This window comes from Lissotriton helveticus, chromosome 5_1 (genome assembly GCF_964261635.1).
Source record: "Lissotriton helveticus chromosome 5_1, aLisHel1.1, whole genome shotgun sequence".
Taxonomy (NCBI): domain Eukaryota; kingdom Metazoa; phylum Chordata; class Amphibia; order Caudata; family Salamandridae; genus Lissotriton; species Lissotriton helveticus.
In genome coordinates, this window is record NC_136065.1 from 162,104,111 (window position 1) to 162,124,793 (window position 20,683).

The following is a 20,683-nucleotide window of genomic DNA, read 5'->3' on the forward strand; positions in this document are numbered from 1 at the left end:
GCATTGCCCATGTCCAAGTCAGGAAGTAGGTCAGAAGTAAAGATATGAGTGGATAGACTAGGGGGTCACAAACACTCAGATCATGGGTCTAAGAACAAGCAAGTTTATCTTCTCAACTAGACAACAATGCCCTCAGCACAAAGAGGAATAATGTTGGCAAGTACAATTCATCAACAATATTGCCTAACCTTTACAACATAGGGATCTTCAATCAGGCTACTCATGTGCACATGGAAGAGGGGGTCTTCTTTCCCTCTTTGGTTGAGGTTTATTCATCATTAGAATTGCACTGCCTACCTCCTGGTAATCAACTCGGAAGCATTGTTCAGGCAGCCACAGACAGAAAAACAAGTACAGAGTAAAGGTGAATCCTGTAAAAAACCGTGGGCCATTGCGTGCTGACACTGACTCTGGGCATCTTTCTACCCTGCCGCTGCTGTTCGAGTCCTCCCGCTGCCGCTCTTTGCCATCATAGTGGCCGCTGAGCGGAGGACTCTGATTCCCATCAACCCCTGCGGCAGGGCGCAGGCTGGTTCCGTCATTACAGCGCCAGGAGGCGCTACAAAGCCTGCTAACCCCCGGCGGAGCGTGTGAATCCTGTAAAAAACCGTGGGCCATTGCGTGCTGACACTGACTCTGGGCATCTTTCTACCCTGCCGTTGCTGTTCGAGTCCTCCCGCCGCCGCTCTTTGCCATCATAGCGGCCGCTGAGCAGAGGACTCGGATTCCCATCAACCCCTGCGGCAGGGCGCGGGCTGGTACCGTCATTACAGCGCCAGGAGGCGCTACAAAGGCTGCTAACCCCCGGCAGAGCGTGTGAATCCTGTAAAAAACCGTGGGCCATTGCGTGCTGACACTGACTCTGGGCATCTTTCTACCCTGCCGCTGCTGTTCGAGTCCTCCCGCCGCCACTCTTTGCCATCATAGCGGCCGTTGAGCGGAGGACTCGGATTCCCATCAACCCCTGCGGCAGGGCGCGGGCTGGTTCCGTCATTACAGCACCAGGAGGCGCTACAAAGGCTGCTAACCCCCCGCTTCGCGGGACGCGTGCGGGATGCCGGGCGATGCCCGGGCAAAGGGCGGGCTGTCTGTGGCCGTCAGTGGCTCCAGGAGGCTGGGCTGGGCCCGCCCTCTAACATCTCGTTTTGGACCCTATCTTGTATTTAGGATTTCGTGACAGTAAGCTGTTTAATGCTTGACTCTTACCTTCTGTCATTTGCTAATCACAGTTTTTTTTTTTTTTTGCAAACTCGTAATTGATTTGGCCATCTTTGATTATTTCTCATACCGATATCGACTTGAGGATCCAGGATGTCTACATGTGTACCGAATTCCTTACCCTGTACTGTAGGGGTTTCTATACTTGGACCTTTAGATAAGTATTTCGCTAGGGCTACCAGAGAAATAGATAGAGAGATTGCACTGGCTGAGAAACGTGCTGAGCGCCGTTTTTCTATCGAACTTCTCAAAAACAAGCCCCCATTCCTGGCCCCGAAGGATGTACCAACTTCACAATCACATAACAATACGTCAGTAGATGCAGACGCAGAGCTTTTTAGCACTGAAAGTATCCCATTAATCTTTCAAGATAGGTCACCACCAATACCTATCATTGAAACAAATAATGATATTACTATCAATGGGCTACCTACTATATCGAACTCTTTAATAGATTTAAACTCCCCAATAGTGTTAGACGCAGTTTCTCAGTCTAACATAAATGCCTCATCTCCTTTATCTAACTTACTAGTAGAGGCTGTAGTAGTTACGGAGATACAATCGCCGACAGTAGTTAGCGTACCCAAAGAAAAAGACACAAACTAAGAGGCACCAGGGAGCTCATCGTTCTCCACCCAAAAAACGAAGGAGGAAGGGAGGGGTTAGAAAAGGAGGTAAAACTTTAAATATATCTTTACCACCTGTGGATTCAACGAAAAAGGTACCTAAGGAACTAGGGAAGGATGCACTAATAGGGCCCATAACAAAAACAAGTATGTTTCCAGAAGCCTTGTCGGTTAAAGGGATAATGGAGGCTATTGAACGCCTTCTAAAATCTTTTCTGTTGCCACTCACAGAGAGAGTCAAAAGGCTGGGGGGAAAAATGGATTGTATTTTGTCAGCTTCCAATTTAAGTGAAGCCCCAAAACAAACCAACCCACGGGAAACTTGTCCAGTAATTAAACATCCAACACAGAAAACATCTAGGCCCCAAGTGGATAACCCCATACCTAAAATAACGACTCTTCACACTAACCCTCCTAGACCGGTGGCCACGCAAGATTTACATAAAGAGAAGGCTAAATCAGGTCCCCCGAAAGTCCCTGCTAACAGAAATCTTCCTTTAACCAAGGCACCCAAAATGAATATAGTAAAATCAAATATCAGAAATAACGTAGATTTACCTCCAGAATCATCTAACTACGTCATTATTCTGACTGGAGTTCCGGTCGTGCCAGAAGGAATCATAGAATCCTATACTAGCCTTAAAAATAAAGTCATTTACTGGCTGCGAAACAACAGACCTCTCCCATCACATTTAAATGGAGACATAATATCTGTAAGATGGTGCAACTGGGTGGGTCCTCGACCTAAAGATATTGAGGGGGATGTGGTGATAGTCAATTTCAGGGATCACAGAGTAGTCACATACATCAGTGATTGGTTTCCAGGGAGAAGTGAGGGTAGTGTATCATCTCGTAATCTGAGCTATTTTTATCCTGAAGCTCTGATGACGCCTCCTAATTACCTACCAACACTGGGTCGCTCTGATTCTCTGTAATTTCCCTATCGTAACTCGCACCCTACTGCTTCAAGACAGTACATAAACAGTTTTCACCCTTTTCTCCCACCTCAACGCCCAAATAGGTTCTTCCTTCCTTCTGGTAATAGTTATCATCCCACAAATCCAAATGAGTACTGGAATATTCCACTACACAATCTATTTGAACCCCTCTCTGGATTAGATGTAAATGAATGACTCATTTCACCTGTTCCTCAAGTAGGAAGCACTCATGAGTGCTCGAACAATTGTAAAACATCAAATGAACTTTTTATTGTTACTCCTATTCCTACGAGCAGATCGCCTGAGCCCCCACAAGACACGAGGGGGGGATCATTGTGTATCAAAATTAGACCTGAATGTGAGTCTAGGGATTGGTACTGAGTCCTTGAATTCCACGATAATGCGAAACACCATGTTTTATTAATCTCATCACGAGGAGAAAAATTATTGTTTTGCAGGGTGTAATACTTCACAAAATAATATTGCTATCTTGACTACTTCTGGTAAGCTTAGCCCCGGAAAATTTCCTAGCCCGTTTGTAAATCAACTGGAAGTCAATGCGGGGGAAATGTTGGGGTTCATGATATTGTATCATCTCCTAAATCATGTTCTACTAAACACGGGGGGGGGAAAGGGGTTGTGTCTAAGTATTCCACATTTATACCTGTTTGCTCCCCTAACTTGGGGCTAGATGTAGGTAATTTGTATTTACCGATTCATAAATACCAAATTTTACCGATTCTGTATTTATGAATCAGTAAATATGAAGGGGGGAGATGTAGGTATTTCTAGAAATTGAAATACCGAATCATTAATATTTGGTATTTACCGATTCGTTAAATACCGAATCGGTATTTCCTATTGATTCCTATGGGCTGTGAAGCCCATAGGAATCAATGGGAAATACAGATTCAGTAATTACCGAATCGGTAAATACCGATTCCTGCCAGGGTGCAGGGGGTGTCACTTTGACACCCTCTAGCACCCCAAATACAGGCATGTGTGCCATGTGGCACACAGACATGCCCTAAGGGCATGTCTGTCTGTCACATGGCATAGGTGTGCATGCACACATGTGCATGCACACCTGGATTCGGTATTTTACCACCCAATTGAATTGGGAGGTAAAATACCGAATCTGTAAGGCCTTTGGGACTCAGAAGAGTCCCACCTACATTTGGATTTACCGAATCGGTAAAATTACCGATTCGGTATTTTACAGAATCGGTAAATTTACCGAATCGGTAAATTTACCGATTCTGTAAAATAAAGGCCCCTATTTTATTTATTTTTATTTTTCACATTTTTAAAGCGCACTGTTACCCGGAGGTATCCTGGCGCTGTATGACTAAGGGTGCATGTGTTACATTAGTTACCTTTGGGGAGGTCAGTTTGTAAAAAGCCAGGTCTTTAGAGCTCTTCTGAACGATAGAAGGTCTTGTGTCTGTCTTAGGCTGAGCGGTAGAGCGTTCCATGCCTTGGCCGCTCCCAGGGAAAAGCTCCTACCCCCCCAGCGAGCTTTCCTAACTCTGGGGACTACCACCAGCCATTGCTCAGCCGATCTAAGAGCTCTTACTGGTTTGTACCAGTGGAAAAGCGTGGTCACGCAATGAGGGCCCAGGCCGTTGAGTGCCTTGAAGACAGTGCACAGCGATTTGAATATTATTCTTTTGCGGACTGGGAGCCAGCCCTACATGCCAATTTCTAAATACCGGTCGGTAACGGCCGAAATCGGCCATTACCGACCGGTATTTGGGCTCCTACATCTGGCCCTTGGTCCTTAATTGGAATGTGGCAGGCCTTGCAACTAAAATTGGTTCCCAATCATGGTTGGATTTGGTGAACAGTTATACCATCCTATGCTTCCAGGAAACATGGGCATTAAATCCTGTCCATCTCCTTGGGTATCAGACCTTCCATGCACCAGCTTTAGTAAGCAATCAGGGAAAAAACAGGGGTGGTTTATGCGTCTACATTAGTATCGCTAGTGGACTAACTGTGTTGAAATACATTCCTATGGAATTTTATCAGGTTGTTGTGATTGGATGGGGTAGCTCACTTAATCTCATCTTAGTAAATTTCTACAACAATGTGGCGTCAGAAACTTTTAAACGAATTTAAATGAATTAAGTCACACAATTGTCACATAAAAGAATCTATAGGCAGGGAGTGTGTGCTCGCCTGGCTGGGTGATTTCAATTGTAATATTTGCCAGTATGGTCCGAAGGGAATTTGTGGTTTCGAATTCTCTATGGATGACACCCTGAACCACTTTACCCATTCTAAAACAGGGGATAGCTTAAATAACTTTTTCTCTTATTTTAACTTGGATTATGTAAACGACTTATGCTCACCACCCATACCTTTTCACCCAACTTTCCATGGGAGAGGTTCTAACACCGTGATTGATTTCACGTTGTTTTGTAAATCACATGCTTATTTACTCTCATCATGGAAAACGTTGGATGACATTTATGGCGATCACTATGCAATAGCATTCAATATAAATAAGCATTCACTGAAGCAGGCAACTAGGGAAAAAAGTATCATCTATCAACAACCTATTTCCGTTGGGTGTACCAACGGTTACACTCTCAAATGGGATAAGGTGGATCCTGAGGTGTTACTCGACACTTTATTCTCTGCAAGAAAGGTAGAGATTGACATTTGTCTATCTCCCCTAGAAGATCCTTTAAAAATCTTGGCTTTTTTTTCAAAGATACAAGAGTCGTTAAAACTTCTACTCTCTTGCCAGTTTAAACCAGGACCTAATAAACCCAGAGGGTGGTTTGATAAGAATTGTACATCTGCACTAAAATCCCTAAAAAAGGCCTTACATGCCACGCCTAGATCCCCAAGGGAGATTCGTCAGGCCAGACACCAGTATCGCGGTGCGATCAAGAGTAGGGAGAAAACCTTGAAACATGAGGCTTGGCAAGCCTTAATTTCTTCTTCCAAAAACAGAGATCCAACTGCCTTTTGGACGGCTGTAAATGCCCCTTTTGCCCGGGGAAAACTACCCGAGATGTTAGATATAGCAATAAACGGGGATACCTGGGTGGCCCATTTTCAAAATCTGTATGGTAACTCTGTCCCCTCTTATTCATCTCCTCTGGGCCTTATTACATCTTGCAATAACACTGGATCTTCTTTGGGAAACCTCCCGCTGGACATTGCTTTTACTTGCGAGGAGGTCACCCTGGCCATAAGAGAAAGTCCATCTGGTAAGGCACCGGGCCCGGACGCAATACCAATTGACGTTTTTAAAGCTGAAATCGATCTCTGGGCCCCTTTACTAACCATTGTAATGAATTGTGCTAATATCCATGGACTGATACCAACGTGGTCAGAAGCGATAGTAGTCCCTATATTTAAAAAGGGGGACAGATACGACCCATCTTGCTATCGCCCAATTTCCCTCCTCGATGCCTTAATGAAGGTAGCCGGCCGTGTCATTTTAAAGAGTGTACAACAATGGATCGAGGATGCTAACATCTTATCGATCTTCCAGTATGGATTCCGACAAGGCATGGGAACGGTTGAGCAGAGTCTAAATTTATATTTTTTAATTTCTAAATACACCGAAGCCAAGAAAGGGAACCTTTTTATTTCTTTTATTGACTTGAGCTCAGCTTTTGACTGTGTTGATCACAATCAGTTAGGGTCCACGCAAGAGGACCTGGGTCTGGATCTTTCAATCCTTAATTTCATCAAGGAAATATACAAGGATGCAGGGGCAAGGGTGCGCTTTGGTCAACGAGGGGAGTGCTCGTCAAGATTTTCCATCAAGAGGGGGGTGAGACAGGGGTGCATTTTAGCCCCCCTACTCTTCTCCTTCTATATAAACGCGATTGGCGACCACCTTAAGACCTTTCAATAGGATTACCCCTTAGTCCAGGGCCACCCCGTCCCCATCCTATTATATGCAGACGATGATGCTATTATGTCCCAAACCAGGCTGGGCCTACAAAGGGCTGTCTCAAAGTTCACACTTTTTATGAGGGAAAAGGGACTTAAGGTTAATATATCAAAAACCTTCTCCATGTCTTGTCGACAAGGAACAAAGAAAATACCTTGTCCCATTTTTATAGAGGGCAGAAAAATAGAGACCATAGATCAATTTCCCTATCTTGGGATCTCCTTTTACAGGAAATGCTCCTGGCATACAGCAATCAAAGCCAGAAGATTAGCGTTCTCCAGGTCGATTGGAGCCTTGCAGAACTTTGCGACTAAAATTGGGGGTAGACCCGTTAAGGAGTTGATTGTTATATACAAGGCGAAATGTGTAGCCACGGCCACCTATGGTTCTGGTATCTGGGGGATTGATTCCTCAATTTCAATTCAACAAACTGAAAATTGCTTCCTCAGATACCTCCTGGGGGTCCCCAAATCAACACCTAGCTATTTTGTACACATAGAACTGGGTCTCCCCTATATCTCCGATATCATAATGACAGAGCCCATTCTGTTATGGCATAAGTTGTGGCTAACCCCAGAGACAGTCTTTAATCATAATATAATATCTGATTGCCTACAACTTGATGGTGTAAAGCAAATTAAATGGCTGTGTTTTGTGGAAAAAATGTTGACCGAGATTGGCCACCCCGAGTTTTTTAAAAATCCATCTATTATGGAAATAATGCCAAGGAAAGTGTTACGTAAATTGGCTATGGACCATCTAGTGAACAAAAGATGGTCCACTGAAAAACTGAAAAAATCAGTGTTAGCCTACCAACAAATTACAACAGAACAGGGTCTGCAATTGTACCTTGCTAGTGACACTAACTGTTATGCCAGAATGCTTCTCGCAAGGTTTAGATTGAGTTATTTTTATCGTTTAATCACTTTCCCAATCTGCAATGACTGGTCGAGAGAAATGTCGCCTTGTCCCTGTGATGATCTCGCCCCTCAATCTAATCTGCATTGCATTTTATTCTGCAAGTTTTATCAGGTTCCAAGAAAGATCCTACTCAAACCAATTCTCAAGGAGTGGGGCCTCCGATCTTGTAGAAATGCTTTCCTTAGACTACAACGGCTGGAAACCTTGGAAGTGATCCACACTCTAGTCAAATTTTTGAAACTTTTGGTAAAGTTTAGGAACTCGATGTAATATATTAAATGTTTATATGAATTTTAGAAATTTTTATAATGTATAAGATTATAAATAGGTAAAATTTAATTCTGTTTTTATAAAAATGCACTAGTGACTTTTCTATACTACCCCTGTCTTTTTTTAAAATGTTTGTTCCTACTAAAATGGTAATGTACTGGCTCCTTGTGACTTATATCTGTTTCTAGTCATATATGTTTTTTAACAAATGTATGCTTTTATGATACTACAGTGTATATCGAAATAAAGCTTTTTGAATTTGAATTTGAAGTACAGAGTCAGGGTCTGGAGTCAAACAGGGTCAGCATCACTCACTGTTTGGACATGTTGTGTCCAAACAGTAGTTAATTTGTTACAAACAGATTGTAGGGGCCCCAGATCTTTCTTTGAAGCCATTCACTGGCATTACTGATTGCCAGGGCTGCCAGTGCCAAGGCTGTCTAGTTTTTATTCCACCTCAAACCTTTTTCTTCTACTAGCCTACACTTCCGGCCTTTTACTCTTGCAAGTTCTTCTCATCTCTGCTATCCTCTTCTGTCACTATTTTGTTATGTTTCTCACACTTCTTTTGCCCTTCACTCCCTTGCTCTGTGTCAAAGCCTGAAGATAAAATCTACCCTCAAATAAGAGTGCTGGTCCCCACCACCTGCACAACTTCTTCACTGGGTTCTAGGATCTGGCACAATATCTGCCTGTCCAGGTCTTTCTCTTTGAATAGTCCCAAATACTTTCTTAGCAGTGCCCATGCTCTTGATTCCTCTAAGATCCCGTCTCCCTATCCTAGTGGGAGTTCTATTGAGGTGTTGCCTGCGGTAGGAAGGCACAATTTGTGAAGTGCTGACTGACAGTGAAATTACTACTTCTTATGTACCATGTCTGTGTACTCAAAACAATGTGCCAATGTGTTTCTAAAGTTTAAAGACTTTAAAACCATTGAAGTATTATCAGTGGATGTTAGTAAAATGTGCCTAAAATTCACCATTTGCCTCAAACTTCACTAAGGCTGGTTTAAGGGAGAAAACAAAAACCCATGTGTAGTTGCTATTATGTTCTATTCATATTTCATCAATTTTATTGATCACAAGTGTTTTAAAAATACTATTTGACACTACCTGAACATTTCATTTTGTTGCGTCTCAATATGCTTGAAAATGCTCTGTAGTTGTCCAGGTTTAATAATGCTAATACTTCAAAAATATTGAAAAATTTGTTGCATTATTTGCACTTCTCCATGTTGAGCTTTTTAAGAAAAATATTGTGGGTAGAGGGAGAGAAAGAACACCAATGATCCATCTTATTCTGTAGTTGTCTTTTGCGGTCAGGCCCCCAAAACTTCTACCCCTGGCCACGGGACTGTCTCTTTCTCAATGGTTACTGTTTTCAGGTACATTTCCTTCCGGAAATTGTGCCTAATTTACAAAGCAACAAATTGCAGTCAATTTCCCCTGTCCTAGGGGAATGAATCCTTGAGCACATTATATCATTGATGGTGGGTATATGGTTATGGCTTTTACTCGAACTGGGGTGGCGTAGTGAGCTAAAGAATGATGATGGATTCAAACCAGATCTGTGACTGGGGGTGAGTGTTCAAAAGTTTCAGCGCTCCGTCCATCATCTCCGCGTGTTTGCTTTGTTGGTCCTAAGTTGGCAGGGTATGCCCAGACATGGGTCCCTTGCTCACTTTGTGACTGGATTCAAGCTAGCCTGGCTGATGAGGGATGTTACCCCGAAACCAGTCCCAGGATGCTTGTTTCTGGTCCCGGGAAGACATGGCTTGGCAGTTCGGGCTGAACGGTTCCCATGAGGCACAGGGTCAGACTGATTTGCATATGGTCATGTCTGAACTGGGGTGGCGAAGTGAGCTAAAGAATGATAATGGATTGAACTCAGATCTGTGACTGAGGGTGAGTGTCTGAAAAGTTTCAGCGCCCCGTCCATCATCTCCATCTGTTTGCTATAGCTTGTAGTACACATTTAGTATGCATGAAGAAAGCCTGGACACCATCAGCTTGTATTTAAAAAAAAAATGTTGCCACTGTAGGAGCAACCTCAATGAATGATTCAATTTTCAAGAATCGTCAGCCGGCAAACAAAGGAATCGCCAGCAGCTCCCTCCCACTTCTGCTCTTACCTGCGGCACCGTCGTGGGGCAGCAAACGCAGAAATCACCAGCCGGCAAACATGGTGCCACAGGTCTAGTTACGCCACTGGGGATAGAAGAACCTTACTTTTACCATACAACTTTTCCACAGACCACCACAACCAAAGTACTTATGCTTTACACTACTTTCATTATCTCATACTCTTGACTCTGTCTGGTACCAATTGCTTTTTCTATAAGTCAGCCATTGAAGTTGATCGGCACGAGCTAGAGTTGTGCAATTCTACCAAATATAGCTCTATAAGGGGGTAACCCTTAAGTTTGGCAAGTGAAGATGATTTGAAGGACATTTTTTTTTACTGTTTAAGACTGTAACAATGACTTTGTATTTTGTTTACTGCTTATAGAACCTAATGTGTGTCTCACATTTATACCAAGCAACAATTCATACTGTTTTCTCCTTCTGTTTACCCCTCTATTGAATCTTACCTTACCTCTAACATCTATGTTGTTGCTCTTGGCTAATTTTTTCTTTCATACACCATCCATCCATGCCTCCCCGGTGTTGTATTTCTTCCTCAGTCTAACAATTTCCCTTTCTTCTGTCTTATATCTTCCACTATGCCCCCACCCATCCATGACTCTTCTTCAATTCTCTCACCATTGCTTCGTTTATCTTCCATCCCAGGTCCTCCCTTCACCTGTTCTCTATGATTAATACAAGCTCTCCTCACCTGTGGTATTACCCCCTGTGGTGTTTCCACTCACCTCTTCTGACTTTTCCCCCATCATTCCTCATACCAGCTGCACCTGGACTCTTTCAACCATAATTAATACACCATTTCACATCTCACCACATTCACACGTGCCTTTCCTTATCTTACCTCCTACCCAGCACTCGCTGTGCTCTAATGTATGACACTCTTCACTCCCACCTTCTCACACTTCCTCCATGTTGTCATCCTTCTCGAGTCTCAATGTCATGAATTTCTATGGTGTTTGCTTTCCTCTGGCACACTTGCTATACCTCACAACTCCTCTTTTTGATTGGCAGGGATGATGCTTGGAGGGGGTTGTGGAAAGGAGCTGGCTCATTGGATTGTACATGGACGTCCTGAAAAGGATATGTATGGCTATGATATCAGGCAAGTATCATTTTCTTACAACTTTAGAATCCTTGCAAAAGAAAGCCAAGCTTCCCTAAGCTGTGGAATGCTTTCCTTATCAGACCAGTGCATGGCGTGTCGAATGCGACAGTGAATGAAAAGTGTGTGCCATAGTGTGGAGAACGTTCAATCCCACAGACAAACTAGCACATTGACACAATGATGATTTTAGAGAATGCAGATTTTATTGGCTGGATGAATTGAGCTTTAAATGCATTATACACTGTCTTTTATATTGAGTATTTTTGTATTTGCATTGGATCTTCTGTAAGTAATCCTTGTTTAAAAGACTAGGGTCTAAATAAACACATGCTTTGAACTGAACTAGCACATTGACACAAATTATATGAAAACTATTGTAAGCAATAGCCATTGCCACTGTAAAAAGGTGACTACGCAACTGTGGCTTTTTCCTCATAAGTATGAATTTGCAGCAATTGCCACATAACCATAAAGCATAATTTGCTTTTTTTGTTTAAAAAACCGTGTTTAAAGCTCTAGCATATTAAATGCTATTAAATCCGTTGCTCACTGGGCGCACCACTGCTCTAAACACATTTCAAAAGGACACTGGTTCTGCTGTTGGTTGGTGTAGCTTGCAAAAGGGTACTCCTGTTGATGAGATTTTAAATTTCCCAGTTGATGGAGTGGGTGTGTGCTTTTGTATGCAGCTGAAAATAAAGTCCTTAAAAGGCCTTTTTATAAAGCAACCGTGTGTGTCAATTACTGCACCATGATCAATCCTCAGCAATAGGCCTTTCTTGAAAGTTTTTTTGTTTGTTGTCAGCTGGAGGTTTGTGATCTATTGTAACATAATTCACAGAATACCTCCTGTATATGTTCTTCAAACTGGTTGAAGAGAATGATTCCTTCTTTTTCATGGAAATGTTGTGTTGCGCTGTGTACATAAAAAGGTGCTGTTTTTGAAGCCACGGTTATTTCAATGGGTATTAAAATATTCCCAAACATGTTGAATGTCTTTTTTATTCCCTCTGTCTTGATTACTAAGCTGTCTCCTAGAGAGAAAGGTTTACGTTTACAAAAATATGAATGTATTATACTGCACTGCAGAGAAGTTTTTAGACACCCTGTAGTTATAGCAGAACTGTAATGAGCCAGCTAAAGTAGGCATAATTTTCATTACAAGATTGGACACAAGGAATTGTTTTCTGCTGAGTACTGTGCAAAATATTGTTGCAATCTAGTGCTGTCTCGGAAGGAGAAAGCACAGTGTTAGCATTCTCATACTGCTATGAAAACAAAAACAATTTTGATAAATAACACGCGGAATAGGTTCTGCTCCATGTGTATATTTTTCTTTATTGAGCAACCCATGCATTTTCCTAGCATTACAATACTTTTATTGCATCTATTTATTTTAAAACTCTTTTAGTAACTATACAGTAGTGCCACAGAGTGAGGCATAGTTTTTCTTAATTCACATAATATGCCACATAATTTGCCTTTAACCCGTTCGCTGCTGCCGTCGGCCATCGCGCGAGCTACCTCCCTGGTGCTGCGCACGTCCAACGCGGCCGCACCCGTTTCTTCGAACGTGAAGCAGCAAACGGGTTAATCGCAGCACGATTTGTGTTTGCCTCCTGCATAATGTAGTCAACTGGCTGCACGATTTGGTCTTCCATTGTGCATATCTCCAATGGTGCTAACCATAACTTGCTAAAATATGTTCCTGGTGACGGGCACGCTGACACTCATCATAACTAAGACACCCAGACTCACGGTGTCACGTTCAGCACAACAGACTATGCAATGACCAGCAGGTTGTGGGTGCTGCTGTCCTATGGGAGCGTGTTTGGGGCTTCCTGGTCAGGGAATGAGGGTGTTTTATCACCTTGCAGTCCTACTAAAGGCCTACAGAAGGGGTATTACCAACTCCCAAAGCTGCCGTGGCCATCGAATGCGTTTACCCAGAGTCTGCGCATGGCTCCAGGGTGGAAAGGGTGTCCCCCGATTTTATACTATTCATCGGGTGGACGCACCACCCACTTCATACTGCACTCCCAAGCCACCAGGGAGAGAAGACAGAGAGGATGGTTTAACCGCTTCGCTGCAGCGCAAATTCCGCCGCGGTGCACTGGAATTTGACGCATGCGCAGATCGGACGGCTCCCGGCCGTCCGACGCACACGCCCACCGTGACGTCGGACGCATCGAAGAGGTTAATGTGAGCTGAGCAATTGTATCACCTGCCACTCCACGGTGTAATTATCCTATCTATCCCACACACTCCTCAAGAGGTTCCCAGTGGTGGCTTATACACAACACTGAATCCACTTGCCTGTAAAGAGGGATGGATGGTGGCTTTGGAGCCCTCTGAAGCACCTGCCCCCACTTACCTATCCTTTCTCGCTCTGCTCAGGGCTTAAAAAAAGGCGAGAGCTTCTCTCAGGACACGCACATCTGAGAGCCGGAGGCTGCTGCTCAGCGTTTAATGAGTTGAGGAATATGCTTTTGTTGTACTGTGTCTGCAATTAAAAACACAATAACAGCAGGAAATGAAAGCATCACACTTTCACAATGGAGAAAATGACTCATTCTGTGATAGAAATAAAGAATGCGTCCTTTATGCAGCGCTGTTACCAACAGAGCTTTAATGCAGCAGCTCTGTGTGTATTTCTTGCCCAATTTACCATGGTTCTCAGTTCATTTTGAAGGCTGAAAGCAAAGATCTGAACCAGTCGCATATATTTAGCTACATATAACCCCCCCCCCCCTATCTGTGCAAGATTTCAATGCTGAGATCTAACAAAGAAGTGGATGTGTCTAAACCTATTCCAATGCACTGGCTAATCCAAATGATCCTTAAAATAGGATACAAATTATTAACTTGTCATATTACAAATAAAAGGCTCATTGCCAATCAATGTTGGGCATAAGACAAAGTTGCAATATCGCTTTCTGTGACTTCAGTTCGTGTGATACAATTTTTTTTTTTTTTTGTAATTTTATTTCGGCATTCATTCCTTAAATGTTTCTGCATCATTGTTTGGCCAAGAAACAGATTAAAAGCAAAAAAAAGTGAATATTAAGTAGCACATGTGCAGTGCTCAAAGTGCATCAAATTAGTACCCCTGTCGCAGATAATTAAATTCTATAATACAAAATAATAAAAACAACTCTAAAACTTCAAGCTGGGGCAAAAAAAAAAAAGAAAACTTGGTCAAGTACCAGCAAGAAGATAAAAAAAGCTGTATACAAGCAATTACCAACTACAGTTTAAAATTAGCACATCAAAACGTTTGGGTTTTGGTCCAAATGCCCCACATATGCCCTAGAAATCTGGCAACAGCGCAAGCAAATAAGGGTCTAGCGTCTGTTCTTAAAAATCGTAATACTGATTGATGGTTGCGTGTACCCATCAGCTTGGCTCTTGAAATCACATATGTCTGATAAGCAAAAACTACATGGGCAACAGATTTGCTAGCAATGTTGCAACCATAACATAAACGAGGTAACAGTAAGTTATGGTGCCATCCACTAATAAAGGTGTTCAAAGGTAGGGTGCCAATCCTAAACTGGATGTAAAGCTTCTATCATTCCCTACCTGGAAGATATCTAGATAGTGATCCTTACTAACCGAGTTTAAATCCAAGAACTCGCTGGTAAACCTACCATAAAGTGAATGTCAGTGTGTGCCACACACTCCCACTTGTTTATTGCCTATGGGGTTTGTCACCTCCACCCCAGAATAATTACAGCAGATGTGCCCTGAATGTTGGAGAATGTAGTGTTGCTTGGATATAAATGTTTGCCTGGAGTGATATTGTGAAACAAACACCCCGCCGCCTTACATATTACAACTCTTCTGACTGTACCTACTTCCTTGAGTGGCAGTGGCTGGATTGGGAATTTCTTGTAAACGGGTACAACTCCGTTCAAGAGCCAACAATCATATGGAGTAAATCTCAAAAAGGTGTAGAGAACAGACAAAAAGGGTGTATATATGAAAGTATTAAATATAATATAAAATTGAATACTTTAATATATACACCCGTTTTTGTCTGTTCTATACACCTTCATGAGATTTACTCCATATGATTGTTCGCTCTTGAACGGAGTTGTACCAGTTTACAAGAAATTGCCAAAAAGAATTGACGAGCTGAATGAAATCAATTAACAAGCATATCTTCCATCTTGCTCCCAAATGTTAACTTAAAATAAACTAATCATTCAATTGAATAAATCCCTTGAAGGCACATGTATCCTTCTGTAATACAACAGTGCCCCAGAGGTGGAGAAAATGGATACATATCTGGTGCACCCTCAGAGCACTGTATGAAATACGGCTCCAGATCAATTTGCCACCACACGCCAAGATTTAGTGCTTTTGGTTGACTGTCAGAATTCAGCGAAAGCGTAGAGCTGAGATGAGCAGTCAGATAGAATATGGAATGACATCCTTTCAGCATCCAAGGTGTCACCTTCATGCTGGGCCATGTGTACTTCTCCTTCATGTACTGCCGTTATCACTTTGTGGATGCTCCTGAATTATGCACTGCACGAGCATCACGCCAGCGGTGTTGGATAACGTTGATATCCCTGGATCAAAAGACTGAGAAGGGCCCTGCATACTGAGCAACTCTTTGTAAATATTGTGGGACGTCGCATTGCAGGGACATTTTGGGACACATTGGTGGATGTGTACAAAGGGTGGTTGTGAGATCGGGGTAATGAGAGCCCCTGGGATGCTCGATTGGATTAATGTGGAAGAAGAGATAAAGGATAATGTATTTAAACCATGCAGTGGTCTTTGCAAGAAGTTACATATCCATGATATTGTCTTTGGTGTCTCCATTGGAGGAAAAGTGAGTGAATTAATTTATCACGTGGGGATGAGAAGAGCTGAAAGTTCCTGGCTATAGAGAGAGTGCATGAAAATGGCAGTGCTGCATTAAAGAACTGGGCAGGGATGTTGTTACTAAATGCCCCAGATGCCAGACTTCCATCAACTAACATACAGGATAGAAAGATTGTCTTTGCTGGTGTCTTTCAGTGATCCTGGATATGTTTTGTTGGGTGTCGTAGCCTCATTCAGTGGTAAGTACGTATCAGGCACAGTCTATTAGAGTTGATGACATGATCAGACGTTTTAAGGCATGGGCAAAGTGGGCTCTGGCCCAGGGCCCCAGCCTTTCAGTGGGCCCCCTGATAGAGCCAGCTTTGTTCTGCAGAGTATTGCCCTGATGACCTTGAGTAATTCTTAAACAATTTGTTTTAAATGCAGTTGTCCTTTAATGTATTTTTAATTTTTAATGTGGATGATGTCAGTCTATTATAGACATTTTGCAGAGAAATGCTGTGTTTATGGTTCATCCAACATCCATAAAAATGTTCTTTTAGATCAAAACAACAGGACCTCGCATATGAGAAAAGGGAGTGTGTTATCTAGATTATTTGCAAAATTTGTGAGCCGCTGCTGTGTTCTCACTATCCCTGAATATTAATTGTAAACACATTTACAATGTGGACCAGTGTGCCTGTGCACTGTCGGTGACTTGGTCAAAGAGGGCATGAAAGAGCTGAGCCTGGATCATAAAGTCAAAGCTGTATGAACAGGGGGGCCCCCTTAATACACTTGGCCCCGGGCCTCCAAAATCCTTAAGATGTTTATAGGTGAATTGACAAGTCACGAAGGTGTAGTCCTAGGCTTTCTAAATGAATGCAAGACACAAACGTGGAATGTTTCTGGACAGAAATCCATTTCAAAAGGAGATGTCCTGGTTATGGAGGAATGAAGACGTCATCACAGTACAGTGACTCTCGATATACACTGATACTACACACTGGTATGAAACGAAATGGAAGCTTAATGTGAGGAAACTGTGAGTTAGAGCTGAGAGCAGTGGGATACTGAACCACACTTTTCAACAGCTAAAGCGAGGGGGAGCCACTGGGCCATAGGGCACCCCCTGGGTGAGTCACGATAAAATTCTAACGAATGCAGGTTGATTTCTAGGTATGGAGGCAGAAGCTCATACATAACACGTCACTGAGATGTCAGGACAGAGCTGAGAGGTGGCTTGTAACGGATTGCAAGGAGCTGAGTGCAGAGATGGAGACAGGGGAAAAAGGAATGATGAAAATTGGAGAAAAAAGAGAACCTCAGTGAGATACTGCAATGAAAGAAAAGGTAAGGTGGGGAGGAAAGAAATAGCAGAAGAAGAAAGCAATCTGGACAAGATTAAAGGGAGGAAAATAAAGTGGTAAGTTACAATGAAAGCTAAAAAGGAGGAAAGGCGAATGAACAAGAGAAAATAAATATATATTGTTTTAAGTAAAGCAAACAAAAGAGAAAAAAAGGGATGCCCCCAACACTCCTGGGGATGTTCACCTCAGTGCACATGCAGTATTGTATTGTATTTATTTATTTTTGATAATTCCATTTTATGAAGTACCCCTTATAACTGTCCTGATGACATTTCGGACAAGTGTGATGTTAAAGGCTCTATTTAGGAGGAGAACTCTTCTGCATCCCAACCCTCCCTCCCAGTCTGTTGGTTCAGTGGACTAATGCGTCCACTGCAGGGCCCTGTGTTCGACCTCATGGTCACAGGTTCAAATCCCAGTGGGCTCACTCAGTCTTTCATCCTTCTGAGGTCGATAAAATGAGTACCATTGAGTTGGGTAACAATAAACACTTGTTATTCAGCACCCACCAAGATGCCTACAGAGGAACGTGCACTTTACAAATACTTATGTTATGTTATGAAATGAACGCATTCAGGCATTTTCAGGCTTGCTGGCTTCACTCAGTACATCCCTTCAATGCGTGGCTCAAAGTCAGGTTATTTACATTTTCCAACTACACCATTGCCAGAGAGTCATTTACTGGTAAATGGAGTGGTATTTGGACAAGATGAAACCAAAGGCACTCCACTATCCCAGGGAGCAATGCATCAAGCTGGCCCTGGCCTTTTTCATAACCTGATCAACTTAGCACTGATTCCCTTATTTATTCACCATTTTCCCTATCTCTTGTGCTTACTGTTTACCTCTCTCTTTTTATAAAGCTTCAGCAGCAGAAGCACTGAGGTGTAGTCTATTCGTTTATATTCTTTTGCTCCCTGATCACTGAAACCCTACAAGGGACATTTATCCTATCCTTCTGCCATACAACCGTGGACGCCTAACGCTAGCTTACAGGCTTTGTCGTGTCTCTCACAGTAGAACAATTCTTTCAATCTTTTTTTTAAAAAAAGTTGAGAATACGTTTCGGGGTTCAGTGTTGTTGGTCCAGTGATATTGGCCCCCATTTTGAACATGACCATATGTGTATGCCCGAAATGATAAAACAAGGACCATTGTGTTTTAGTCGATGGATGGAGAAATTGCAAAGCTAAGGTACATTTCCAAATAAGTAAGGATGTTTGTGATCAGCCAGAAGAATTAAAGAAGGTATCATGACTGAACTTTGTTAAAAAAATAAAGCGGGCATAGCCAAATGGGGGCATACACAACCTGTACAAATGCATATGGTTAAAACATTCGTACAGGTTAGCAAACAATACAGAACCCGAAAGCATGGGCCCTCATGAAGGCAGGACATATACTTTTTAAAATACATCACAGAACTTATTACCCCTCTCGAGGGTCCAGCTCTCTCTTTCTAACATTGGGAGCAGCAAAAAAACAAAATCAACCCTAGAAAAAATGATTGAAAGATGCCCAGTTGCAAGGTGCTGCTACTGGAATGGGGCCAAAAGGACATGGTTTGGTCATGACAACCCTTTCTGCACTAAGAGAATCCTCCTAGACTGTAACCCACTGGGATATGTCTAGACTGCCCACTCTGGCCTTGGAGGCATTAGCATGGCACATGAAATATTGTAGAACTTAAATGCCAGTGCGAGAATCCAGCTATTCAAGCGCCCTGCTCACTTTCCTATTTGCCCATTTTGTGCAAAACTAACAAACATGTATGTTCTGTTCCTTTTACAATGGATGGATTCCAAGCAAATAAAACTTGCAGTGTTTCTGTGTTGTTAATGAATGATCATTTGGTGTCTGTGTGTGTGACTCTCTCTCTCCATGTGCAGGAGAAAATGAGACAAACCTAGTGAGGGGTGAAATTAAATCTTGAAATTGAACTGTCGTAGAAAATGAAAGTTATTAGCTGTGCATATTTGTAAGACATTGGGTTATTAGTTAAGGGTGGTGAGAACCCACATCAAATAATAATCACAGTACGTGTAAGGGTGGACCACAAAAGTCACTAATTTAACCTGAGTTCAACACCCAGTGGCACAGAGCAGACAGACTTCACTCTAGAGGCAATGTGTAAAGTATTAATTCAGTATTCAAAAGAGTAATAAAGTTTAAAAAACGCAACATAAGAAAAATCCTAAACCAGTTTATATGAATTGAAACCATTTTAATAAAATAACAAAAATGTAATATAGAGAACTGGACATATACATTTTTAAAGTTTGAATTTAAATAAAGCATAAATAACTGTTAGGTTCCAACTGCAATCATGGGGTTGCGCTCAACCAGCATGAAGGTTAAAGTTAAAGCCCACTGTGATGGAGAGTGCATCGGATACAGGGACCAGGTTTGTCCCTACAAAAAAAATATCCTTCGGATTTAGAAAATGTCTGAGAAGCAGAAAGTCTTCAGCAGACCCAGGCAGCAGGCTGGGGCCAGATAGGGGCCCATCGATGATAGGGAGCTACTGGATGAGGTTTTGGTGAAGACTTCGATGAAGGCGGGAAAAGTCCAGGTTTCGTGCCCAAACAATTTTAGGCGTCGATCAGTTGCCCTTCATCAGTGGCGCCGGTGAAGCTTTCTACATTCGGACTTAATCTGCAGGTACCCTTGTAGCTTGTCCTCCAAGAATCTGATAACTTAGGTGTAGTTCCCCAAGCTTTGGGTACATTATAAATCTGTCCCTAAGCTGTATAAACCCAAGTACTATTTTCACAAGCCTTATATATCTTGGGAATATTTCTCCATGCAATCTATGCAAACTTTATGTACCTTGAATTTATCTGCCAAGCAATGGGTACCTTTTGGTTATTGTCATTGGATACTGACTCACAGACTGTGACTTTTGTTATTTGCGTGTTCGGACATTTGTGTGTTTAACCACAAACATTCACTTGAAGCTGAATAAAGTGAAGGTTATTTTCATTATTGCAGGCAGCCTGCAGCACCGTTAGTGTTTTTGCTTTCTTTTCCCCTCTCCAGGTTCTCAGGAGTAACCAGCTGGAAAATGAAGTGAAGTGTCAGGAGCAGCAGAGCTCTGCCTCTTCGGCAGTAGTTATAAATAGAGATGTCGAGCCTCAGCTGGTGCTCTCTTTGCTCCTGGACTGACAGGGGCTGGTGGATGCATATTCCTCTTGCAGCAATATATTATTGTTGAAGTTTGTTTGGTCTTCTTGTGGGGGGCATTACCGTTGAGGAGAGGGACCCCTGATGCGAAGGATATGCTGTTCCATACTGACTGACTGATCAAGATCTCATGGGCTGTTAAAGAATTTCCTCAAGTTTTGTCCATTGACACGA

General features: G+C 42.5%; 1 protein-coding gene across 1 annotated transcript in view; it reads left to right on the forward strand.

Moving 5' to 3' along the window:
• SARDH (sarcosine dehydrogenase) overlaps nt 1-20,683 on the forward strand; it is a 741,717-nt gene that overhangs the window by 320,691 nt on the left and 400,343 nt on the right. The window contains exon 10 of the mRNA XM_078641957.1: nt 11,048-11,138. Coding sequence (XP_078498083.1) covers nt 11,048-11,138 — 91 coding nt within the window. The remainder of the gene's footprint in view (nt 1-11,047; nt 11,139-20,683) is intronic.